At 42.5% G+C, this 27810-nt stretch overlaps 1 protein-coding gene across 4 annotated transcripts; it reads right to left on the bottom strand.

The window, feature by feature from the left end:
• Positions 1 to 27656, bottom strand: LOC111859759 (dual specificity mitogen-activated protein kinase kinase 6-like). 4 transcript variants are annotated; one of them, XR_011984840.1, is made up of 14 exons: positions 27553 to 27656; positions 27262 to 27380; positions 16041 to 16107; positions 15695 to 15743; positions 11548 to 11661; positions 11116 to 11235; positions 10856 to 10972; positions 9916 to 9967; positions 9533 to 9660; positions 8998 to 9075; positions 8571 to 8710; positions 4222 to 4267; positions 820 to 3943; positions 1 to 519 (listed from the first exon to the last, which is right to left on the bottom strand). XR_011984840.1 is itself a non-coding variant. In XM_023842727.2 (13 exons), the coding sequence occupies exons 1-13, from the start codon at positions 27639 to 27641 to the stop codon at positions 3866 to 3868; spliced, it is 1197 nt and encodes a 398-aa protein (XP_023698495.1). In that variant the 5' UTR covers positions 27642 to 27656; the 3' UTR covers positions 1 to 3865. The 4 variants fall into 4 exon arrangements, 1 of the variants encoding a protein (XP_023698495.1); XR_011984839.1 differs by having other exon boundaries at positions 1 to 993; positions 1466 to 3943; XR_011984841.1 differs by having other exon boundaries at positions 1466 to 3943.
• Positions 27657 to 27810: the final 154 nt, after the last annotated feature.

The following is a 27810-nucleotide window of genomic DNA, read 5'->3' as shown; positions in this document are numbered from 1 at the left end:
TCATACAAATCAAAATGTAATTGAATCAAAATTAAAACTACATTTGCAATGCTGTGTCCAACAGTACAGTACAGAACATAATTTCAAATAATTTAAATTCAGTGTTTAATATATCGGCAGCCATCACAGACATGACTTTGCAATCGTAGCATAAAGAACAGTGTTATTCGGTTTTTGCTGTATATTAAGATTATACTGGAGGCGTCTGCATACAGCTATCTTCACAGATGGGTTAAAAAAAAAGATGTTCATTTTCACATTGGTTTCACACAACAGGTTGCGCATTAAGCTTTGGTGCAAAGCTGTGTAGGACCCAGAACTGACTTGCTCCAAATAAGGTACTGAGGGAGAAAAAAAACATTATCATTGAGTCCTCAATTGTCATAGGATCCTTGCTCCGTCCCCAAAATCCCACATCACAGGAGACTTCTGTGTAGCTCCAGGTACGTAAACCTGCCATCTTCAGTGACCAGATCAGTAGGAGTCAAACACTACGGTGAAAATTTGAGGCGTAAGAGTCTGCAATACAGAATACGGAGAAGGTCAGATCTAATTCTGGGGGGTGTCATGTGGAAACCTATCAGCAAGGCACTGAAGAGAAAGGGAGTTACAGATAAAAGAGGAAAGGTGGGGAGATATTACAAGGCCCTTTAAATAGGCAAAGCCCCGGAACAGAAGGTTCCATCTTTGAACATTTCTCATGACTCTGCTAAGAAATGCTCTGGACACAGAATGGCATTCAGTCCCCACTCATAGCAAGGTGGCTGTGATTTGCAAAGTAACATAAACAGTGCAGGAATATTAGTTCGTTCATAGTACCTAGAAGTTCAGTGTTAAGTAGATCACTGTCCTGAAGACCTCAGCCAGAGCACATATGGTCAATTAGCCAACTGTCAGTCTGTAACAAGTAAAACTGAGGCAAGGTGGCAGTACAGGCAGTCCTGCTGCAAGGCTCTCACCAAACAGGTCATGTCCCACTGCCACCACCCAAGCCTAAAGGAAATAGACCACATACTTAAAAATAACAGCTCCTCCGAAACACAACGCAGTGTCAAAAATACTCATTGTTATGTGGCTAACATTCAGAGAGCAGCCATAGAAATGCAAAAGGGCTCCAATAGGAAGTCAATTTTTCATGCTTACATACTCCTGCAGCCTTAACGGCCCCTCCAGGAGGAAGCCGGAAATGACACTTACCAGTACTGGCTGTAACAACACATGTGCTTCTAATCAAATACATTCACACAAAGCCCATAATTCATCTGCATTTGCTGGGCACCTTTAAATATCTTTGATATTCACAAGGCAATGGACAGTTATGCACAGAAAGTATTTGTGATGGACCTTTAACAAATAAGCTTCAGGGATAGAAATTCAGCCAAGTTAATTTGAATTTGTTCTGTGCATTGTTACATCTCATATTTCTGTCGCACCAATACAGTATCCGTCAAATATCTTCACTTACTGCATCCATGCAGAGCAGCTTAACCTATGGCTGAACGACAGAAGTTCACAGTCACGCTCTGTCTCTTTACTTTTCACACAGCATCCCCTGGCAGTGTAGGAGGTCAATTTGAGACACACAGACGCACATAAAAAAAAAAAGAACTGCTCATGTTACTGCACAACCAATAACACATAAGTCATTCTAGCTGTTCTCAGCTATTCAGGCTGATGAATGCAAGGACTGGAAGAGCAAACCTGGTTCCCTCAGGGGTAGAAAGACAGAGGCGTATGTAATAGAGATGCACCGATCGATCATCCAGGGACCGAAATTGGCTGTCTTTCAATGTGCTCGGCCCAGACTGGAGACCAGCCGATCTCATGCATTTCCGATACCGAACTAGTCCATTCTGCGCATGCACCACACATCATATGCACAGCGGTGCAGATAATAGCCTCACAGCCATGGGATCACTCATACCCACATGCTAACATGTCATTAGTGTGGAAGTTCTTCACTGTGTGTGAGTGAAGACGACACAAAGCTTGCAATTTGTAATACATGTAAAGCTAAAGTAAACCGTGGTGACACATCGGAGGTAAATTTTAAACCGATTATTAAACATATATTAGACAAATACTCTTTAAAAGGAATAATCATTAAAATTGCAAAGCTAGCTAAGGTTTTTTCCTATGACAGAGTAAAAATGTTTTAGTAAAACTTTAACCCCCTGCAACATAATGTCCGTACAGTAGGAAGGTATGAAAAAGCCTGATCTTAATCTAGCTTACTAGCGATGTAAGAATTGTATGCGCATAACATGCGATGTTGGTATTATAATATTACCCTGCATCTATTATTATTTGGAAAAGTATAGCACTCTTCAGTTTTATTTTGAGGTTTGTAACCTATGGACTGTAAGACGAGTAATAAAGAGAAAAAGGTCAATTATCCGGTGAATTACAACATACTGGAAAATTATTTAAGTAAATGACATCTGTTTTATTTAAATCTGTTGCACCTGCTCTTGTTTGCTAAAGTAAAATGTGTCAGATAAAATTGGGGGGTACAGCAGCTCATTTTCAGTTAACTGTTATTTATATCTCGTTTCCAGACTTGTTTAAGTGAGAGAAGATCTGTAACTTGCAGTTTGTTGGAAATTGTAAAATTTAACAATTTATTTTATTATGAAAATAAAATTTTGTATTGAAGAAAAGTTGATTTTTGTTTGTATATGATGCCAATTGTAATTCTTAGAAAGAAAATCGCGATCAGCAGGTCAAACTTGCAAAAACATCAGAAATCAGAATTGGCCAAGAACATTGCAATAAGTGCACCTCTAGTACTGTATGTAATCAGCATGGGGACTGAGGTGCAGTCGAGTCATTTCAGGCTCTGTGGTTGATCCACAAGTTGGACGGGTTCCTTCTGCATCACATTCATGGACCAGCCCTTTTGACATTTCACATGGCATGTGTGCAGATGGCCGCCTGAATCCTCTCTCTGCTCATGACTGACTTGGTCTGTCCAAACAGACGCTTATCTGAACAGTATTTCTGTGTTGGGAATCAGTTCTATCACATGACTCTGCCCATATATGGACAAATTATAAAGTAATGATAAGCATACATGCACTAGTGTTTATGCTTTTTCCCCAGGAGAATATATGTTTATGAACCCACATTCAACTGTGGCTTATCCAGTACAAGGTTATGGTGAGGTGGAACTTACCATAGGAAAAAGAGGGTGCATGCGAGGGGAGACCCTGCAGGGGACACAGGGCATCCACACGCACACACATAGCAGAGAACATTCAAAGCCCAGCTATACCATGAAGCTATCAGGCTACCCACTGTGCGTCACTGTGCCTCACTCACTCACTCACTCACAATATTTCAAATGTTAATCTTCTTTGCATGAAGTAGGTCTGATTACTGATCCCTTTAGTGGTTTAGTGGCAAACTCACTGCATGAAGGCCAACTGAAACTGGAATTACTATTAGAGGGTACAAATCCAACCAGGCTGGGCGACAGGGTTATCATAGTAACACCTAGTTTCCAGAAAGGAAGCCCCCATCCCTTTTGTAAGCCCTCCATCTTGTTCATGATTCAATACTCATCGGTTGGCAATACGGGGACCCTGAATACCAAGCAGCGAGTGAAGAGTAGGTGTCCAAAGAAGTATTACCCCACTAATCCTGCAGAACTCCCAAGTGTTTGCTAATTGGTGGACTGGCAGAGGTGCCCAATATTTCAAAGGTCACATGGGTAATGCCTGACAACCAGAATACTGGTGAGTTGGCATAGTGCCCAATCCCTCAGAAGTTATTTGGGCAGTGCCCGAGGGCCCAGGTGCATCGAAGCATTGGCATAGTTGTCCAGCCTGGCAGGGGTCCAATGGGAAGTCAGGGACTGTCACTTTCAGTTACCAAGAACAACCTTGACGAAGCTGGATACATCTGTCTCTTTTGAGTCGTGAAGTGTGAAAAATGGATGTTGCTGCAACGGGGCAAGAAAGTAGCAGTTAGATTAGGACACAAATGTTGCATCATGACAAACCAGCATAAGTGAAACAGTTTTACAGTCAAATCCTCACCATTCAAATGTAAATGGCTATAAAAAGAGAACAAGTCTACCCACTAGTGACCATTTAATAGAGATGCATCTGATCTAATCCACAGGTTCAGATGTTGTTATGCATTGAATTACTTACACACACTGATTTCTCAGGAACAAATGGAGGTTTATGCAAGTTCAAGTCTGTGTTCAAAACTCACCATGAGCTCGGTGTAAGCTGGCCTCTCTTTCGAGTTCTTCTTCAAACTGAAATGGGGTAAAACACTCAGATGAGACATATCACAGGGACATCTTCAGTAAGGCAATATCAAAAGGCAACATTATACATTGCGAAAAGACCAAGTGAACAGAATATCAATGCAGGTTCAAGAGCCTCAGAGCAGTTGAAAATTGCATGACTTGCTTCTGGAAATATGGTTAAATCCTAGAACATTAGTCACTAGTCATTAACTCCATTGTTACTGCTCTCTGTTACATCCTGGACAGGTAACAATGACTGTTGTGGCGCATTTTCACTGGCATCCAAGAACCATGCCGGACCCAACTCCAGGTTTGGAGAGCGACAGTGATGTAAAACCGGTGAATCATGATTTAATAAGTGCTAATTTCCACCATCACGTCTGTGAGAATCACCTGATATGTTAACATCAAATGCTAGCAGAATTAGTATTTGCTTGAGTAAATTTGTATTATGGCTCAGTTTAGCCATGCCTTTGACCCTGTTAGTGAGCATGGTTAGTAACTGTCAGAATGGCTACAGCACGGGTACGGCTCACATCATTTCATGGTTCCGCTTATGTACGGCTACGTTTTTGGTGGTAGTGGAAAAGTGCCATTAGATATTAAGAGATGGGGAAAAAGAATCACTTCCTGGAGACCTGGAGGACTACTTTATACTGAAAACTCCTGATTCCCCAGAAGTTCAACTCACATCGACCCAACAAAAATGTAACCCCTAATCACATATACATATGTGATCCAAGGCCAGCTGTTTGCAATCTCCAGTGGCATTTGGGAGTTCCAGCAAATGTTTCCTGTTCCCATTAAATCCCTTTGTATATTAGGTGTATTAGTATATCCATCCATCCATTTTCTCCCGCTTATCCGAGGTCGGGTCGCGGGGGCAGCAGTCTCAGCAGGGAATCCCAGACTTCCCTCTCCCCGGCCACTTCATCCAGCTCCTCAGGGGGAATCCCGAGGCGTTCCCAGGCCAGCCGAGAGACATAGTCCCTCCAGCGTGTCCTGGGTCTTCCCCAGGGCCTCCTCCCAGTGGGACATGCCCGGAATAGCTCACCAGGGAGGCGTCCAGGAGGCATCCTAATCAGATGCCCGAGCCACCTCATCTGACTCCTCTCAATGCGGAGGAGCAGCGGCTCTACTCTGAGTCCCTCCCGAATGACCGAGCTCCTCACCCTATCTCTAAGGGAGAGCCCAGCCACCCTGCGGAGGAAACTCATTTCGGCCGCTTGCACTCGCGATCTCGTTCTTTCGGTCACTACCCATAGCTCGTGACCATAGGTGAGGGTAGGAGCGTAGATCGACTGGTAAATCGAGAGCTTCGCCTTTTGGCTCAGCTCCTTCTTCACCATGATCCGCCTGTCGACCTCTCGCTCCATCGTCCCCCCACTCGTGAACAAGACCCCGAGATACTTAAACTCCTCCACTTGCGGAAGGATCCCATCCCCGACCCGGAGAGAGCATTCTACCCTTTTCCGGCTGAGGACCATGGTCTCGGATTTGGAGGTGCTGATTCTCATCCCAGCCGCTTCACACTCGGCTGCGAACTGTCCCAGCAAGAGCCGAAGGTCACGGTCTGATGAAGCCAACAGGACCACATCATCTGCAAAAAGCAGAGACCTAATCCTGAGGTCACCAAACCGGACACCCTCAACGCCCTGGCTGCGCCTAGAAATTCTGTCCATAAAAGTTATGAACAGAATCGGTGACAAAGGACAGCCCTGACGGAGTCCAACCCTCACCGGAAACAAGTCCGACTTATTGCCGCTCATGCGGACCAGACTCTGGCACCGGTCATACAGGGACCGAACAGCCCTTAAAAGGAAGCCCGGTACCCCATACTCCCGGAGCACCCCCCACAGAACTCCCCGAGGGACACGGTCGAATGCCTTTTCCAAGTCCACAAAACACATGTAGACTGGTTGGGCAAACTCCCATGAACCCTCCAGAACTCTGCGGAGAGTATAGAGCTGGTCCACTGTTCCACGGCCGGGGCGAAAACCACACTGCTCCTCCTGAATCCGCGGTTCGACAATCCGGCGGACCCTCCTCTCCAGAACCCCTGAATAGACCTTACCAGGGAGGCTGAGGAGTGTGATCCCCCTATAGTTGGAGCACACCCTCTGGTCCCCTTTCTTGAAGAGGGGGACCACCACCCCGGTCTGCCAGTCCAGAGGCACTGCCCCCGATGTCCACGCGATGCTGCAGATGCGTGTTAACCAAGACAGCCCCACAGCATCCAGAGCCTTCAGGAACTCTGGGCGGATCTCATCCACCCCTGGGGCTCGACCACCGAGGAGCTTTTTAACCACCTCAGCGACCTCCGCCCCCGAGATAGGGGAGTCCACACCCAAGTCCCCATACTCTGCTTCCACGTCGGAAGGCGTGTTGGTGGGATTGAGGAGGTCTTCGAAGTACTCCCTCCACCGACCCAAAACGTCCCGGGTTGAGGTCAGCAGCACCCCATCCCCACCATAAACAGTGTTGATGTTGCACCGCATTCCCACCCGGAGCCGCCGGATGGTGGACCAGAAACGCCTCGAAGCCGTCCGGAAGTCGTTTTCCATGGCCTCGCCAAACTCCTCCCAAACCCGAGTTTTTGCCTCAGCGACCGCCGAAGCCGCATCCCGCTTGGCCTGCCGGTACCCGTCAGCTGCCTCTGGAGTCCCACAGGCTAAATAGGCCCGATAGGACTCCTTCTTCAGCTTGACGGCATCCCTCACCACTGGTGTCCACCAGCGGGTTCGCGGATTGCCGCCACGACAGGCACCGACTACCTTACGGCCACAGCTCCGGTCAGCCGCCTCCACAATGGAGGCGCGGAACATGGCCCATTCGGACTCAATGTCCCCCGCCTCCCCCGGGACATGGGAAAAGTTCTGCCGGAGGTAGGAGTTGAAACTCCTCCTGACAGGGGATTCAGCCAGACGTTCCCAGCAGACCCTCACTATACGTTTGGGCCTGCCAGGCCTGACCGGCTTCCTCCCCCACCAGCGGAGCCAACCCACCACCAGGTAGTGATCAGTTGACAGCTCCGCGCCTCTCTTCACCCGAGTGTCCAAGACATGCGGCCGCAAGTCCGACGACACGACTACAAAGTCGATCATCGAACTGCGACCTAGGGTGTCCTGGTGCCAAGTGCACATATGAACACCCTTATGCCTGAACATGGTGTTCATTATGGACAATCCGTGGCGAGCACAGAAGTCCAACAACAGAACACCACTCGGGTTCAGATCGGGGGGGCCGTTCCTCCCAATCACGCCACTCCAGGTCTCACTGTCATTGCCCACGTGAGCATTGAAGTCCCCCAGTAGAACAAGAGAGTCCCCGGAAGGAATGCTCTCCAACACCCCTTCCAGAGACTCTAAAAAGGGTGGGTACTCTGAACTGCCGCTCGGTGCATATGCACAAACGACAGTCAGAACCCGTCCCCCCACCCGAAGGCGAAGGGAGGCTACCCTCTTGTCCACCGCGGTAAACCCCAATGTACAGGCACCCAGCCAGGGGGCAATAAGTATGCCCACCCCCGCTCGGTGCCTCTCCCCGCAGGCAACTCCAGAGTGGAATAGGGTCCAACCACCTTCAAGGAGACTGGTTCCAGAGCCCAAGCCGTGCGTCGAGGTGAGCCCGACTATGTCTAGCCGGAATTTCTCAACCTCGCGCACCAGCTCAGGCTCCTTCCCCATCAGAGAGGTGACATTCCATGTCCCAAGAGCTAGCTTCTGCAGCCGAGGATCGGACCGCCAAGGTCCCCGCCTTCGACCACTGCCCAGCTCACAATGCACCCGACCCCTATGGCCCCTCCTACGGGTGGTGAGCCCATTGGAAGGGGGACCCACGTGCCTTGTTCGGGCTGTGCCCGACCAGGCCCCATGGGTATAGGCCTGGCCACCAGGCGCTCGCCATCGAGCCCCACCCCCAGGCCTGGCTCCAGGGGGGGGCCCCGGTGACCCGCGTCCGGGCAAGGGAAAACGTGGTTCCAATATTTTCTTCATCATATGGGGTCTTTTGAGCTGAACTTTGTCTGGTTCCTCACCCCGGACCTGTTTGCCTTGGGTGACCCTACCAGGGGCATAAAGCCCCGGGCAACTTAGCTCCTGGGATCACTGGAACACGCAAACCCCTCCACCACGATAAGGTGTCGGCTCCAGGAGGGGTATTAGTATATCAACAAGCATTTTAACTGAAACTGGTAAAAAAGAACAGAAACTTTAGAAGACGACACTGGTTCCTCTCTTTCAGCACATGCATTTGACAGGCCCCGGGCTGTGGATTCATCACGTCAGCAGAAGCTGAATGAGGGACTCACCATTGAGACGTGAAGTCCACAAACTCAGGAGAAAAGCACTCGGCGGGCAGCTGGGGTGACGGTTCCTCCACCACCTGCTTGAGCTGCTGGAAGGGTGTGCCCCATGAGTCATAGGGGAAACGCAGGATGGCTAGCTCGATCTGGGGGCCAAAGATATAGGGGCATTTCAACACAAATGTCATTCACTAATTGGAATATATATTAGAATACAGGCAAATGTGCAGAATATTTACAAAGAACAGATCTAATCATATTATTTCATATTATTAGCATACAGACAAGGATAAACATAGCAAACAATTGCTGTCTCATCCATGCATTTATGTGTGTGGTCGAAATGAGAAATCACTTCTGGTAACACTCCAATATAACAATGTAACTTTGGATATAGAGTGTAAAAAAGATACAGCGAGACTAAAATACCCACCATTGTGATGCCTAAACTCCAGATATCAGACTTGACATTGTAGCCCTTTTGGTTCAGTTCTGGGTTAATTCTCTCAGGCTAAAGAACAGTAACAACACTAGATTAGACCAACATATTATGTCAGCACCCTCCCCAGAATCAGGGCTCCTGATAATCTCTTCACTGCCCCAAAAATATGGCCCTCCCCCAAGCTCAGTAAACTCACAGCTAGGGCTGGGCAATTCATCAGATTTTAATTACAATAACGATTTCGGCTTCCAATGATTATCAAAACAAAACAATCAAGATAAAACAATAATTATGCCACATTTTCGCAATGTTGCTCCCATTTTGTCTTGTGTTGTAAGTCACTCCTTTCCAGCTCCATATTTATTTCTAGGTTGATTTATAGAATTCAAGGAAATCCACTGACAAAAGGCATTGTTTAAAAAGTTCAATAAATGCATAATATTTCCAATGTCTTAAATAAGGATCTCAGTATTGACCAAAATAATGGTGATTATGATTTTTGTCATAATCAAGCAGCACTACTCACAGCCATGTACGGCTTGCACCCAGCGTCCATGGTCTTTGCGACAGAGTCTACCAGGTAGCCGCTGATCCCAAAGTCACACATTTTCACTTGGCCCTGAGTGTTGATGAGAATATTGGAAGGTTTCACATCTGGAGAAGGCACAAACAGAGCTGTCAAGGAAGGCTAACACCAGACTAGCCGCAAGCAAAAATATATTTTAGACCAAAAGCTACCATATGGTCATGAGCAGCTTCTATTTGCAAAGAAACCTAAAACAAACATGGAATAAACAGGCATATATCACTGTACTGGCCAAGACTCTCTGTTCTAAGCAACATTGATCACTAATAACAGTTTGTCTTTGCAAATGACCACTGGTGAAGAGAGAGCTGGCATTTTCTTACCTCGGTGGATCACGGATAGATTTCGGTGCAGATGTTCCAGTGCCTTTACAATCTAAGAATACAGCGAGGAGATCAGAGGTGGGGAGCCAATCCATGAGAAATGACCCCTTCCCCAGAGGTGCCCACAATTACACACCATCCCTACATAATCTACACATTCACTTTTAAATATCATAAATATAAAAATATAATAGAATGTAATAATGCCATGACCATCTTCCCACCTGCAAAAAAACTACATAAATAGAAACTTTCAATTTACTGCTAAATTACTACTTTAACAACAAAGTTATAATCCAAACTCCTGTTTGTTCTGGTAAGCAAACATATTGAAAGGGAGTATGTCTGTCCTGTTTTGGTAAACAAATGTATCAAATAAGAGTATGTCCATGCTGGTCTGGCAAGAAAACGGATTGAAGGAGTGTATATTCGTTCTGTTCTGGTAAGCAAATAGATCAAAGGCGAGTATGTTCGTGCTGTTCTGGTAAGCAAATGTGTCAAAGTGTGTATTAGCATTAAAAATCTACAGAGTGCTGTCACTGCCTTCTGCCATGTCTTCACTGACACAAAACAAACCCACATTGTATGCTGGGCCTGTGTCAGGGAGACTGTTGCTCACTTTGATTGATGCTGGACAGTATTTACCAAGAGTTTTTGAAAGAGCAGCAATCAACCACAGTTTTAATGATAATTAAAATCTGAAATGGTAATACTAACTGTCAAGAATTTTAATGGTTCACCATGAAAGCAGTAATCATCTCATCCTAGAGGCATAGGTTCTCATATCAAAGTTAGGGAGAGATGTATCACATAAGACTCATGTCATTCACCAGCCCCTTTCAGAACACCTCATCAAATCAGACAGTGGAATACGTCTGCCCCTGGCTTTATTACAAAAAAAAGCTTTAATATCAGCAGCAATAAGTTGGCAACCACTTACAGATACCGTGATCTTGCCCAGGATATCCTCTGGGATGGTCAGGCCCCTGTCGATCACCTGCTTGTAGAACTTGTCCAGAGATGTGTCCATAAGCTCCATGCAGATCCACACATCGCCCTTGTGATGGTTAAAAGATCCAACAGGATAAGCCAAGAGAGGCAGAGCACAGCATTCACCTCCACCAATAAGAATGGTTTCAAGGGGACGATTTTTAAGGCATTTTTTAACATACTACCAAAAAAGCAGTGCCTGTGATATACCTCTCTGAAGAGTGCTCCATAGAAAGTCACCGTGAAAAAGCAGTCTACTGTCCTCATGGAGATGTCCAGATCCATCAGCAGGCGCTTCTGTTCCTGTGTGTTCACCGTGGCCCGTATTCTCTGGAAAAAAAGGGCATGTAGGATTGGAGATGCCCCTGTGGTGAGATTGCTGTGAAATTCCCACAGGTTAACTGGTCTGTCAAGATCACCACAGAAGACAGTACTGTCCTTTATTCCAACAATTCAAATCATATTCAACAAAATCAACCAAGATGCGTATTTTTGCGTACTTTTTTGTATACACACCTGAATAATTTTTTAAATGCCTGTAAAAAAATGAAACACCTTGATTATTTTATATAAAGGGCACTTCTAAAATTGCACTGAGGTCTATAGCGGTCCTAGAGGATGCCTCTGCCCACTGCTGCTCACCTTCACAGCCATGATCAGGCCACTGGGGACGTGTCTCATCTTGTCCACTACGCCATAGGCCCCCCGACCCAACTCGCAAATCTGCTCCAGGTCATCCGCCTTCACAACAAAGTTCTACTCAAAAGCCAAAGCCATGGGCAAAAAGTGAAGGATCAGTTCAGTTCAAAATAAGCATTAATCTTGAGAACTCAGCACCATACAACACAATATACTGACATCCATGACCAAAAATACATCTCTATAAACAGTACCAGTTAAAAGATTTGAATTACCTGCTGTAATATATAATTATCAAGGGTTTGAATCCCATTGGCAATGAATCCCGAGCAAACCTTAACCCAAGGTACTCCAGAAGCTACTCACACCTTCTCACCTTTACCTGGCACTGGCATATACACACACATTACATATGGGTTCCTCATACATATATACACACACACAGGCCTAATTCTGTCATTCCCTGATCAGGTGGCCGGAGTGTACTACACTGAACAGAAAACTAGGAGCACTTAATTATGAGGGATGAAATAGATTTTCATGTCACATAATTGAATTAAATTTCTTGCTAATAAGGGTACTCGAATGGTGAACAAACTGTAATATTTTTGTCAGCAAAGAATATTGAGTGTCTTTTTAGCAAATGTTAAGTGAGTAACATGCAAATGTAGAAAACCTCAGTGTGTGCAAAAACTTTTGACCAGTAGTCTATGTGTGTGTATATATATATATATATATATACTGTATGTGTGTATGTGTGTGTATATATATATATATATATATATATATATATATATATACACACACACACACATACAGTATATATATATATATATATATATATATATATATATATATATATATATATATATATATATATACACACACACATACAGTATATATATATATATATATATATATATATATATATATATATATATATATATATATATATATATATATATATATATATTAGGGGTGGAGCCGAACCCGAATACGGTATTCGGAAAGGCACAGATAGCGTGTTTTACTTATTTCGAACAAATACTTTAAAAAAAATTTGTATTCGGGAACAAGAAAAACTTTATATCGCTCTGTTTACATAGCTCTGTTAGCTCGGTCATTTAGAGAATAGGCTGTTGACAGAGTAGCGTTAACGTTCAATTAAAAAGGTTAAAACAATGCTTGTGTAGTTGTGTCGAATTGTATGCACTCGTGGGAGTTATATGGTACGTTTAAGTTAGTCTGTCTACTCTGTCTATTGCATATCTATAATTATTATAATAGATATAATTAAAGAATACTTACACTATAACGTAAATTAGAAGTGTAACGCAAAAAAACTGGATTTTTACGCCTATTTCGAATACAAATACTTTCCCCCCCACAACAAATACAGATACAAATACCGGCTGCTTTGCACACCCCTTATATATATATATATATATATATATATATATATATATATATATATATATATATATATATATAGATAGTAGTGCTGGGTATTGATTTGAATTTCAAGAATCGATTCGATTCCAATTCTCAAGATTTAGAATCTATTATCACGATTCAATCCAATCTGTTCTGATCTGATATCGATTTGGGTCAGTGTTTTTAAAACAAAAAAGCTGTTACCTTAATTATATGACTGTGTAGTTGTGCAACATAGTAATACTAGTATTATATTGACATTGAAAAACAAATTAATTAAGTATTGATAGTTAAAGATTTTAAACTTGAACTGTAAATAGAAAATAGAAAGGCGTTGCCTACTAATATCTTTAATCACGCACATCGTGAATTCAATGACGCGACAGTAGGTGATGTTAAAGATCACCAGGGAAAACTGTATTAACCCTTTGACACCTAAGCCTCAAAATGCCCGTCTGGATTTTTTTTCCTATTTTAGCTGTAAAAAGGGCAGAAAATGTTAAAGGGTAAAATCGATCTTTGGACATACGAATCGATCTTTAGGAATTATTATGAGAATCGATTAAGAATCAGAGAATCGATTTTATCGACACAGCAGTAATATATAGGCTGTGTTTGTTGTGAATTTTTTGGGGTTTTATGTATAGTACATTTAGTGATACAGTAATCATGGCCCCTAAGAAAGTAAGCAGTGATAGCAGCAAACCAAAGAGGAAAATAGTGAGAGTAACTGTAGAACTTAAAAAGGAAATTATAGAAAGGGGGTGAATGTGTGTCTGCTCTCGCTTCGGAGTATGGGATTGTCATTTATTTAATGTTTATTGCTTTCGTATGTGTAATTTTCATCTGTGTTTTAGTTCTATACTGATTGTCAATGTTTTTTTCCATTAGTCAGGTAGGTAGATAAGTTTAAACAGGCAAGCATTTGGGGGTCTGGAACGGATTAAATTCATTTACATTATTTCTTATGGGGAAATGCGACTTGGACCTCAACCAAATTGCAACTCAACCAGCCTTCTGGAACGAATTATGTTCCTGTTCCAAGGTATCCCTGTGTCTGTGTGTGTGTGTGTGTGTGTGTGTGTGTGTGTATATATGCCCCCCACCCAACCAGCCCCCTTGTTGTTTATTCTGTGTGTTTCTCTCTCCCTTTGCCTTCTTCTATATTCCTGAAATGCTCCACTGACTTACTTCTAGAACTGCCTCCTAACACTCTGCCGACACACACACACACACACACACACACACATATATACATATATATACACACACACATATATATATTAGGGATGTAATGATACACTCAACTAACGATTCGATATGATTCACGATTCTGAGTTTTTTTTTTCTCAAGAATTTTTGACAGAATGAGCTGCAGACAAATGTATCCAAAAATATTCCTTTATCTTTCTAAACTGTGCAAAATGTGTCCTCTGTTACAACTCGGACCAGGGAAGCAGGAGCGGGGAGACGGAGAATCAGGGAATACAGGGGTTTACTAGGAATTAATCCTTTCAAGGGCATAGGAAAAACGTAACGTCAATGACTGGACTGGGGAAACATACTCAAACGCAAGACTGAAATACACAGGACTAATGGCAGGAAACAAAGAGCAGCTGGTAAATGTAGAGATTCCACACGAGGTTAACAAGGGGGCGTGGCACACAGAAGAATCGGACGAGCCAGGCGTGACACCTCTTCTTAACAGTGCAACTGAAATTGAATAAAATACTGTTTTTAAAAAAATAAACAGTAACACTTTACATTAACTGCACCTTCATAATGCTTTTATATTGCATTCATAAAACGTTCAGTACACCTTCATAATGTATTCATTAAGTATTCAGAAATCATTCATAAACATCATGCATGTATACCTTTACATCCTAACACTCCTTAACAGCTGTAATATACATTAATAACAAACATTATATAATAACAAGCACTATAATTGTATAATCATGTGATGTTTGTTATTAATGCATATTAAAGCTGTAAAGGGATGTTAAAGTGTACTTACATGTTGCTTATGAATGTTCTTTTAATGCATTATGAAGGTGCACTGAATGTTCTATAAATGCATAATTAATTCATTATGAAGGTGCACTTAACATAAAGCATTACCAAATAAATTAACTCTTGCATGTGCAGCTTTTTAGCGTGGTTTGCCCTTTTAATAATCTTTGCTCTGGCGGTGGTGAATTGAGCTCACTGTGGTGCCGGTGGACATGCTGTTCGTTGTGCTATTTGTGTATGTTATCAGTGTTTTACAATGTTTGCACGCAGTTTTTGTCATCTGTGCTTTTCTCACTGTTTTCATTTGTGATTACAGGAAAGCTAAAATGCTGCCACACCGCCAATTTAAAATCAGGGGGTGTGTCCTCAATTTTAAATTCGCTCGCCATCTCGCATTCGGTCAAAACCAAAAACTAACATACGACGTCGACGTGAATACACAGTGACATCTGACATCAAATTCACGTTGTGAAATCAAACGTAATATTACACCAATTTTGCTGTTATGTAAAGTACCGTGAAGTATTCCTAAAGTAGCGATTCATTTTCCACATCAGCTGGTTTAAATCGTCATACATTCACATCGATTTTTAACCGGTTTGCGATTCATCGTTACATGCCTAATTTTATATATATATATATATATATATATATATATATTAATTATACAAACACATAGCCCACCATTCCCAGCTCGTACCTTGTCCCCAATAGTGACACAGGCTTTAGAGTCCAGGTCTCGTGGAGGTCTTAGTAAGATGGAGAAAGATTAGATGGGTTATGTCACCTTTCTAAAATTCACATGGAACATTTTTTATGGGGGTTATTCTCATCTACTGCAATGGCTGAGAAGCCATATATCCAGCTGCTTCACAGACCATTATTCTGGAGGACAATAGCACTCCATCCGGGAGGAAATCCGAAACCCTGTTTCTATTTCATAAACATGTATGGTGGAAAACGTGCATCTCTGTATTGTGTTTTACGACAGTGTTTGCAAGCTGTGCATGACCTGTCTGCCCAAAACAGATGAGAGTTTTCCTTACGACGCTGCTAACGGGGGCTGATCAAACACCTCCTTGGAAATCTTGAGCCTGGGATTCTTCCTCCTACCTGGGAGGATGGGAAACTGAATGTTACAGCGGTCATGGACAGAGCCTTTCACATTTTCTAAAGTCTTTAACCAAGCAACATCGGTACACCTGCAGTAGCAAGATGATATCAGAAGGAAGGGTTTCCCATGACATCTACATCTAAATACACACCACTGAATCACATGAGAGCCTCTGCAAATCCTCATGCCCAATCATGCCAAGAGGGCACATTTCCCAACATCCCAACTCCTTTCCCAAGATGGCGGTGTGTACAGATGCAACAGCTTCTCTCTGTCCCGACAGTACAGTGTTTACATGTCTGTCTTTGTGTGAATGATTGAGTTTGTGGTAAACCTACAGTCATCAGCTGCTCCTAAACATCAACAGTATGGCATTTTTCAACTTAGATCCCACTCAAGCAGAATAAGCCCATGGGCAAGGATTACTTTGCAAGCTTGCCGCATCACCAACCTCAACTGCTGCTGCCGATCCAGAAAGGAGGCACCACAATTGGTGGGAGAGGAAGCAGAAGAGAGGTAAATGTGGAGGTACATAGCTAACCCATACAGTCCAGCCATCCCATCCATTCTACTCACCAGTGTGCATTCTCTGGACAACAAAATGGATCTTATATATCTTTTAAGGACTACCCAGTATAACATGAGAGAATGCTGCATTTTTGTATTTACGGAAACACGGCTTAATGACAACATCCCGGACGATGCTATTCAACTCGATCGGCTAACATGCTACCAAGGGGACAGAGCCCTGGGTCTGGGAGATAAGACTTGTGGTGGTCGGTGTCTGCGTTTATATCAGCAACACTTGGTGTCGTGATGCTGGGGTGGTCCGTAAACATTGTTCACCCTTGGCAGAGTTTATGATTAAGTGCCAACCGTTTTATCTACCAGATTTTTATCTACTATCTTGCTGGTCACGGTTTACATTCCGTCCAGCAACGACAGTGACAAAAATGAGGCACTCTGTGAATTGTATCATGCCATCTATAAGCAACAGACAGCCCATCCAGATGGATTTCTAAATTACAATGGTTCGTCTAAATTGTTTTACATTAGCTGGATCAAAACAAGCACTCCAACTTTTCCCGAGAGTCTCAAGCATCCCATAATTCTGCACTCTCTTTAAAGGGCCCTTTTCCATCACACCAGGTACCAGGTTCAAGAAAGTACCAAAATTACAGTACTTCAAGGTGGTTTTCGACAGCCGTAACAAGTGGTACCGGCACTGAATGACATCATAACACGAGGCAGGGTATTTTGTACTGAATTTGAAAAATGGCTGTAGGCCTATATTACGGCTGCAACTAACAACTATTTTGATAGTCGACTAGTCATCGACTATTAAAACGATTAGTCAACATCAGATTATAAATTGTATAATTATAAAATGGCTCATATTTAGCTACCAGCTTTTACATTTAGCATGAGGTTATTGTTCGACTTGAATGCCGCAAAAAAAAACATGTAAAATGGGAAAGAGCTGTCGTGCGATTGAATGTTCAAATAGATTTAATACGAAATAGGAGCTATCTTTTTAGAGATTGCCAAAAACTAAATAAGTAAGTATAGGACGTGGACTGGTCACACATGGCCGATACCCGATCCGTCAAATAGGTCTGGATTGGCGTTTATATTGATCTGAATTTCTGATACAATCTTTGTTATAATCAGAGCTGCATGTAACTGGTACGCAAGTACGCATTCACCTTTAAAAGCGATACGTGCGGGAATCAATTGCTGTGACAGTGCAAATGCGTACGTATTTTATGTGCATTTCCGCTTATATGACAAGAAATTATCATGCATTTTAACCTGTATATGCTAATTCGTACTTCATTTGCGGTATAGAGGTTAAAATGCACGGTAATTTCTTGTCATATCAGCTATTTATATAGCCTATGTTTACAAATAAAAATTCATTTTAAAGCAGGCTGAAAAATCCCAAGATCCCGACCCAAAATGTGGGAAATTTAGAGCAGCTTCCCATTGCCATTCCTCTGTTAACAGCAAGAAAACAGACTTCAAAACTGCTGTTATTTATTTTTAATGGAGCATAAGCTCTCGCAGCACTTGCGACATCGGGGCCACTGTCCTGAATCTTGAGCTTCGGAGTTTTGGCTTCTTTGTCTATTTAAGCAAATGGGTTTTCTCCACTGTTTTCCGACCTTTTTTGAGAAGGGTCCAGCTGCAGACGCCTGTAGAGTGGAGATCCACCGGAAATACGTCACCTCCACAGGAAACACGTGGCCTCAACTCTGTGTCACAGCGAATAAACCCTAACCTTAACCTTAATCCTAACCCTAACCGGAGCTCCACTTTACGTCCTTAAAGATCACGTGTTTCCTGTGGAGGTGACGTATTTCCGGTGGAGCTCCACTCTACAGGCGTCTGTAGCTAGACCCTCTTGCCTTTTTTAGGTATTAGCGAATGAGACACCATGACACACCACTGACTTCCAAACATAAACTATTTTTATTGTCGATTTTTGTCAACAATGTCGAATAATCGTTGCATCCCTACTGTATATTACAGGGCTGGGCGAAATGCGATATTAATACCAACATCGCATGTTGTGAACATGAAATGCTTACTTCACCAGTCAGCTAGACAGGTTTTGGAGAAATTTATGTTGAGCTCCTTTTTTGTTTTCTAAATACCTCAATATTTATTACAACAAAATCACGCTGCACTTGTACTTATAAATTTTCCAATACCGTAATGTCTTAGTATATTATACAAAATACTTTATTTCTTTTTATGCTATCGTGATCACTGATTCTTCCGACCAGATGGCAGTTAAAGCTTAGGTCACTTCATTTGTCCACACATCTATTATTATTGTTGTTTTCTTTTTTTAACCTTGTTCATCATTTTCTGAGTTATATTGTGTTTCAGAGGCAGGCTATTGGCATAACCATTCGACAAAGAAAGCATTTCAAGTCCCACTCCCAAAGTACTGAAGTACTAAAAAAGTATCCCATGGATACTTTTGGTACTGAAACTTTTGATATGGCTGTTTTGGTTACCCTAATTGAATGGCCAATCGAGCATTTCCTTTCTCTTGTCAGAAGTTCACATGCCGGCCCTGGATCAATCATATGTTTGGCACAAGTCATGTTTTCCTTTTTGCAGTTTAATGAGTGCAATAAATGTTTAAATTTAAGAAAAAAATCATTACAGAGAATCATGATCTCAATTCTAAGCAAAATATCACGATTCAAATTTCCTACTTTTAGCCAAGCTTTCCTTCGCCTTTCCGGTAATTCTTCGGTTTCTTTGCCTTGATTTTTACGAACTGAAGGTATTCAAAAGAAACTCAGATTCCAGTTTTTCTTGCTGCAGTTTCTACTCCTTCCCCAGTGAAATGAATGCCGCCTCGTTTACTTTGGACAATGATATCAGCTTATTATAACCCATACATCTGGCATCATCACACTGGGTATGCGGGCACCCCAAGGATTTGTGCTCAGTCCCCTGCGCTTCACCTTGCTGACCCATGACTGCACACCAAACCACAGCACCAACCTCTTCTTCAAGTTTGCGGACGACACCACAAGTGTGGGTCTCATCAACAACAACGATAAGACAAACTCAAAGAATGAGGTGAACCAACTGGCCATGTGGTTCAGCAACAACAATGTTCTCTTAAACATGGTCATCATTGACTTCAGGGGATTGCACAGCCAACAGCCCCTGCTGACCATAAATGGTACTACTGTGGAAAGGGTGAGCAGCACCAAATTCAACAACATCTCTACTGACTCTGCAAACTGAAGAGATCTAGTGCCTTGGTACCGATCATGGCCTCCTTATATTGACGTACCATTGAAAGTATCCTGACACACTACATCACTGTGTGGTTTGGAAGCTGCACTGCCAACAATTGAAAAACCCTGCAGCACATTGAACGCGGCAGGAAAGATCATCGGAGCCCCACTCCCCTCCCTCCTGGACATCTACAACACCCGGTTAACCTGCAAAGCAGTCAGCATTGTTGGAGACCCCACCCACCCCTCTTACAGCCTTTTCAGTCTCCTGCCATCCGGGAGAAGGCACCAGAGCCTCCGCAACTGAGAAATAGTTTCATCCACCAAGCTGTCAGGAGGCTGGACACTTTCTCCTCTCTCCCCCCTATCCCCACTGCCCCCATACAGCAGCACTAGCCACTTTACTACACCCATATGCAGCACTAGCCACTTTACTACACCCATATGCAGCACTAGCCACTTTACTACACCCATATGCAGCACTAGCCACTTTACTACACCCATATGCAGCACTAGCCACTTTACTACACCCATATGCAGCACTAGCCACTTTACTACACCCATATGCAGCACTAGCCACTTTACTACACCCATATGCAGCACTAGCCACTTTACTACACCCATATGCAGCACTAGCCACTTTACTACACCCATATGCATTACTAGCCACTTTACTACACCCATATGCATCACTAGCCACTTTACTTTTTACTTTGCTTACATACGTACAACATAGACTGTAAAAATGGCTGCTTTCTACATTTGCACTGTGAATCCAACACATCTGCACTGCCTTGTTTCCAATGCTTTATTTTTAGTTTTTCCATTTGCATAGAAAACGGCAGAAAAAAAAAACCACATTCCCCACACCCACCCACCCACAAGTAACGAAGAGGGGGGGGAAAAAAAAACTGGGTAATATGTGGACATACAGCCAAGCACACATTAGTAAACTGAATAAATATATCTGCGTATGGAACAATTAAAACTAATGAATAAATACATAAACAAAAAAAAGGGGGGGGCCTCTCTCCTTTGCTCAGTGTCAGTTAGTAAATGGGACATTATATACATTATATACAAAAAAATAAAAAATGTGATTGTCATGGCTATGATATTTATGATGGGGTCAGGTTTTTAACATATTCAATGAAGGGCGACCAGGTCACAAAAATTTTCTTGACAGTCGGACTATATCTCAATTTTTCCAACTGCAGCATGGAGAGATTGAGATGAGTGGGGATGGTAGTATCGTTTTTCTACACAAGCATGACAGGACCTCAAAAATACTTTCCCAAAAAACTGCTCAAAGTTTGGCAGTGCCAGAACATATGGCCTACAGTGGCTGGACCAACAAATTCAGTTTGTAGCCTGATATTCTACTATATGAGTGTAATATGTCAATAAGGACAGGTAGGGATTCCAAGGGATTTGGTAAATATATTAGAAGGTCGTCCACATAAAGTGACACCTTATGTATTGTGTTATAACTCATCACTCCACTAACCCTCCCTTCCTTTCTTAAAGCAATAGCTAAGGGTTCTATGACTAAGTCAAAAAGAAATGGCGAAAGACGGCAACCTTGTCTTGTACCGCGGTGTAGTGGGAAGTAGCTCGACGTCACTGAGTGCGCAGAGAGGCCAATGACGAGGAGTAAATTGTTTTATCCATCCATCTATCCATCCATCCATCCATCCATCCATTATCTCCATAAACTTTTGTATTTGTTGGGATATGTCGGCAAGGCAACAGCTACGTTTTCTTTTTTCGTAAGCTGTGTATGAAATTATTTGACCCCTGAGAAAGGCTTTAAGCGTCTCCCAGATAGGACAGGACGTGCCAGGCGTACAATTAACATCAAGAAAGAAATCGATTTGAGATAAAATCTTGGAATTGCTTATGAGAAAGTAACAATGGATCAAGACGCCATGTACGCTGCAGTGCAATAACACCTGGGAAACTCACATCTACCTGAACTGGGGAGTGGCCTGAAATCACAATGCTATGGTACTGGCTATTAGTAACATAAGGGAGGCTTCTATTGTCAATTAAAAAAAAAATCTATTCTTGAATATAAGTGATGAACAGGTGAAAAAAAAGAATATTGTCTGGAGGTGGGGTTGACACTTCTCCAGGGGTCCGAGAGTTTGTAAGAATCCATAAACGACAGAACTGCAGCTGCAGATTTAGATACAAAATTTGAAGACTTGGGGTTTGATCTGTCCATATTTGGTTCTAACACCAAATTAAAATCACCCCCTAAAATGAGATGATGCGTGTTAAGAGCAGGGAGTTTTGCAAAAAACTACATTGGTTCCAAATAACCTCCCCACAACTATGACATATCTGCCACTGGTCTCTGATATTGTATTTGTCAACACAAATGGGACACCTTTTCTTATCAATATGGCAGTGCCTCTGGATCTATTACTGTGATTACAGTGGTATATTTGGTCTATCCACCCTCTTCTTAGTTTCGAATGCTCACTGGTTCGGAGATGTGTCTCCTGTAGAAATATTATTTCAGACCCCAAGGTTTTCAATTGTGAGAAGATCCTGTAGCGTTTTATGGGATGATGTATCCCTTTGACGTTCCAAGTTATGTAATGCGTCGAGCTGATAGGCGCCGTATCAGACCCAGTCATGTATTAGATAACCTGAGTATGAGCAGTCTCCGACACTGAGGAGAGAGGATGAAGGGGAGGAAAGGAAAAAAAAAAGGGGGGGGGGTAAATAAATACAAATAAAACGATCCCAAATCCCTAAATCTGTGCTGACCCCTCACAACAACGAGAGATCGCACCAATGCTTCTACCACAAGTCAAAATCAGCACAAATGTACTCAGGGCTCTTAACCACACTACCTACTAAGCTCAGCAGAGCAACACTTACCAGAAAAAAAATTGAAAGAAAAAAAATATATACACATATATGATGTTAGCAGCAATAATAATAGTAGTAGTCTTGATCGTAATAATAATAATAATAATAATAATAATAATAATAATAACAGTAACAATAATGCTAGTAATGGTACCGGCAACAATGACAATAACAAGGGTACTTCTGAACTGGCGTTAAAGGCCCAGATGACAGGTTGATGACTTTCTTTTGTCTTTTGTACAAAGTATTTAATTTTATTTGATTTTTGCATATATGTATATAAATGGACTGCATTTATCTAGCGCCTTTCCACTCCTACAAGTACTCAAAGCGCTTTACAATTCATGCCTCACATTCATCCATTCATACACACATTCATACACCAGTGGCGAAGGCTGCCCTCCGCGTGAGTAGCTCTGCTGCAGCCCCCCACAGGAAGGATGCACGCATCATGAAGGGAATGAGGGGAAGCCCTTGGAAGCAGGGATGTCACCAGAACCAGTACGTTTTTTTTAGAGGTGCACCAATCCAAGTGGGCACAGTTCCATACCTATTAGATGGATCAGGTATCAGCCACAAGTGATTGATCCACGTCCAATACTTACTTATTTAGTTTTTGAAAGTCTGTAAAAAGTTAGCTCCTATTTGTTGTTAAATCAATTTGAACAATCGATCGCACAAAAGCTCTTTCCCTACTCAGTGTTTTGCCACTCAGTCGCTGTGAGCACAGTGACTTCTGCCTGCTGAGATGTCATGCGCATACCCTCTGCAGCAACAGGAGCTTAAGAACAGAGGGTGATGATAGCAAATTCAATTTGCATACTTGCAAGGCAAACCAGCAAAAGTCTGCCACCTGGAAGCATTTTATGCTTGAAGCATTTAGTAGCACCACAATTTGCAATCTTTATAAAAACAAAGTTTTGAGAAGTGGAGGAAGCACATAGTGAAAAATCCCTCAAAACAAAGCGCACAGAATTGTGTGAGTAATATGAAAAATGCAATGAATGATTTGGGGATCACTAGTTGGGCTATTTTGGGCACTTGCTACAGTTTTTGATACATGAGGGGCTGCTATCGCAACAATGTGTAAGTGACACTGTTGCCAGTTGGAGAAAAACTGTGGGGCATTTTAAGCATTCGCCACTTGCATATACTCACTTGGAAGGTATTCAAATTGAACAGCAAATGCCTCAAAACTGCTTAACAAGATGTAAAAACGAGGTGGATCAGTACAGTACGCATGTTTCGAGTAGCCTAATTAAAGATTTTTTGGCATACATTTTTTTCCATTTGTATTTACTAGTTTATTAATAATACATCAAGTTTTTTTTTTTTTAAGTAAAAACAGCCCTTGTATCGGAATCTTCATCAGTATTGGCAGTTGTGTATCGGAATCGGATCAGAACTGAAAAAATATGGATCGGCCCCTAGACTTATTATTCGCAACTTTGCTCAGTGGTTGATGGATTCCCACAAGGTGACACTCCTCTGGTCATTGGTGACATCATTGTGACCACTGGCACTGACAGGGCTAGCTATGAGGAGTCCATATGCATGTTCCTCAGGACAGGGGCTGCGAATCGCTGGATCCTGGTTCCAGCTCCCTGAGCAGTATGATTGGACTCGGTCCTCCAATACTGGTGGTGTGGTGAAGATGATTGATCCTCATGGGCAGAAACTGACCACAGACTTGTTGATACTGCCCTAAAGATTCAGTTTAGGTCCAGTAAGCTACCACCTAGTAGGAGAATGAGGCTGGACGTGGCCAGACTGCAAGATCAGGCTGTTTCTGGTGAGTTTGCACATAGTTTGTGTGACAAGACCCAGAAGACTGCTGAAGGTTGTGTTGATGTTGCTGGTGTTGCCAGAAGGCCCAGAAATGACAAAGAATCCTAAACCTAAAGCTGCTCTGCTTCAAAGGTGATCCATACACTTTTGGAAAATTCTCCACGTCATGCTTAAGATGAGCAGCCCTCCATCCTCTCAGTTGTTGTAAAACGCTATTTTTTGCGCCGACCTACCATTATGCAAGTGTTCAAATTTCAACAGGTGTTTTGAACTAGGTAGATAAGTAAATTCACCCGACAGAATAATAAAACAACAAAAAATAACATCAGCCGCAGTTGTTGCTTCCACTACACTAAAACAAGCCTCAAAATAGAATCACTGTGTGAATAAAATTACAGCTTATTGGCATGTCCGACCCATTAGTGTCGCTGTTTACACTGGGAATGGTCCTCTGCGCAGAATCGGAGACTGTAACATAGACCTTGTCGACATGTACACGGGTATTTTTAAAACATAGCTTTTTCTATGCATTTTGGCCTTTTGTCCACATGCAAAGAGTGTTTTACGTCACTGAAAACTGAGCTTTTTTAAAAGCCTCATCTATAGGGTGAAGATATTCAAAAATTGCATTTTCAGTGTTGCTGTATAGTGCCGTTATCTACTTTGTTTGATGTCAGAGCATGTGCAGTTCGCTGTTCACATGAGCTGTTTTTAGTCTAGCAGAACTGGTAATAAGGCTCCTGACTGGCCAGCATGGCTTTACGGGAGTTATATCGCCACCTGTTGGTTTGGCATGCTCTTGACAGCACATTTTAGCATTTTCATATGGATGGAGATTTTTTTCTAATTACAAAAGAGGAATAACACCGATTTAAAAAAATACCACTGTACGTGTGGCAAGGCCTTAATTCCAGGCAACTGCAGTTTCTCTGTATCTAGTGCATGGTAGCATCAGTGAGCAAGGTTTGAACATTCAGCACTTTGATGGTCTCAAACTGGCAGGGAAACAAATGTACAGGTCCCAAGTAATAAGGTTAACTAGGCCTCGATCAAGCTGCCTCTCAGAACACAGATATGTGAATCTGCACTGACTGCTGACTCCAAGCTGTCCGGCATACTTCAACGCTTCCATTACTGTACACCAGGGGTGCCCAACTCCAGTCCTGGAGGGCCGCAGCCCTGTGTAGCTTAGTTCTTTCCCTGTTCCACCATAAATGATTCAGCTCAAGAGCTGTGTGGTAATTAGCACAAGGAGTTGAATCAGGTGTGTTAAATGAGGGGAAACCCAAAAATGTGCAGGGCTCTGGCCCTCCAGGACTGGAGTTGGGCACCGTTGCTGTACACGAAGGACACAAAATCATTTTAAAAGTCATCTGTGCAATACCTGCGTATATACCAACTAGTGGAAGTGTCCCAGAAAAAAAATCGTTAAGGAGAGTGCCCTGAAAAGATTAGCTTTGGTAATGCAAAGACAACTAACTGAACTGGAATACTTCCAGGACCTGGCCTGTCAAAACAGTATGAAGGGAATCCCCTTTCAGTATAGCAAAGGCCTCTACATGCTATCAGTCCGAGTAATTATCAATCCAAAACAGGACAGGCTAAGGTAATATGATATAGGCAGGGTGCGATTAGAAAATGCCGTGATAATATTACAATACAATGATTAGTCATCAAAACTAGACGTTTTCATCTGTTTACTTTCCTAAGACAAAAATGCGCTCATACCTTTCCCATATCTTAACCATTAAATGTCATTTTGTACAAATTAAGCAATGACCCGGAAATCATAAAAAGTGAATATATCGTGCATTCGAATATCTTCTACTGTAAATTTACAAGCTACAAGCGACAGACAACAATTTTATGTATTCATTAAATTTTGCGATGGTCTGCACAAACATATTACTGGCGAAGATATGCACCAGTCCTAGTCCCAAAAGATATGCTGGAATTATATCCAGTAGACGGCATTTTATTGCGGACTGAGTTCTAGCTTGGAACTGGAATTTGCTTGGAGGCTAATACCCTTTATATTGTCAGTTTCATAGAGACAAACCTTCTATCTTTAGCATGTTGCATTTGTGAAGTGTACTATATTTATTACACAGCCGGAACAACGTACTGTAAGAGCAGACGTCAAATAGAGAAAATATTTTCCATTACGCACGTAGGCAATGAAAACAATCCACTGTCAAGTTGTTGAAATAATTTAAAATTCTGGGAACATCTGCTTCACAATATCGTCCAACACCACAGCATGTCATCCATTGTACAAACTTCTTGAGTAAGCAATATTTTAATGTAAATATAATTGAAAAGTAATTCTACAAATGCAAAGTGTTTCAGACATTGAGTCAGATACATTTATGTGTTTTATGACAAATCGAATGAGTATGAATATAACTATTGGCTTTAAAATAGTTTATGCAAATCATTTACGTTATCTGCCCTGTTTTGCAGGAGTTGACGACTATGTAAGATGTGGAGAGGGTTAGCGCAATTAGAAGTAGGACTGTACGTAATATACAGTCCAACTGTTGCCAACGTGGTCTTAGCAGAAACTCAGCAAAAGGGCAGATCCGTAACAGGAAACACAGCTGCGTGTTCTTGGAGGTGCATTTGCCCAAAAGAAAACGCTGCAATGCACTCAGCAATAAATGCAATCCAGGCTGCATTACGGTGGTTTTGCACAGACGTCTCCAGAATTCTTACCTCCTTTGGGCACGGACATTTCCCCTTTGCTTGAGTGGGGGGGAGGGGATGCACAAAAGACTTCGCCTTTCTTCTCCCTCCCTCCCTCCATCTGTCTGTTTAGGAGCAACTGCAGCTCACTGCAACAAAGGTGCAAAATCCAAGTGGTGTTCCACATGCAACTGGAGCGGTTTTGCCTTTGGGCTGCAAGTCTCCAAGCGGACGAATCCAGTGTGCATGCACAACTCGTATAACAAGCTAGAGGGGGGAAATCTCCAAATACACTGCAAGGAAAAGCTCAGTTGCACTTACATGAAGGGCCAAAGCTGGCAGCTGAAAGCTCCTAACTTGGATCCGTGGGAGTCTGAATAGACGTTCTTCCTGCATACGAAGCAAAGCATTGTGGTAAATGTAGTTTTTAAACGTAAGCGATTCCAAGCATTGCCACATGCATCGGCTTTTTCTTCAGAAATGTTTTTTTCTATATTGTTCTGACCGATCCTAGCTTGTCATCCCCTTTGTAATCAAATTGATATTACAGCATTTTCATGGTCACTGCTGTGCATAATA

This window comes from Paramormyrops kingsleyae, chromosome 22 (genome assembly GCF_048594095.1).
Source record: "Paramormyrops kingsleyae isolate MSU_618 chromosome 22, PKINGS_0.4, whole genome shotgun sequence".
Taxonomy (NCBI): domain Eukaryota; kingdom Metazoa; phylum Chordata; class Actinopteri; order Osteoglossiformes; family Mormyridae; genus Paramormyrops; species Paramormyrops kingsleyae.
The sequence above is the reverse complement of the archived record's forward strand: the minus strand, read 5'-3'. Positions and strand labels throughout refer to the sequence as shown.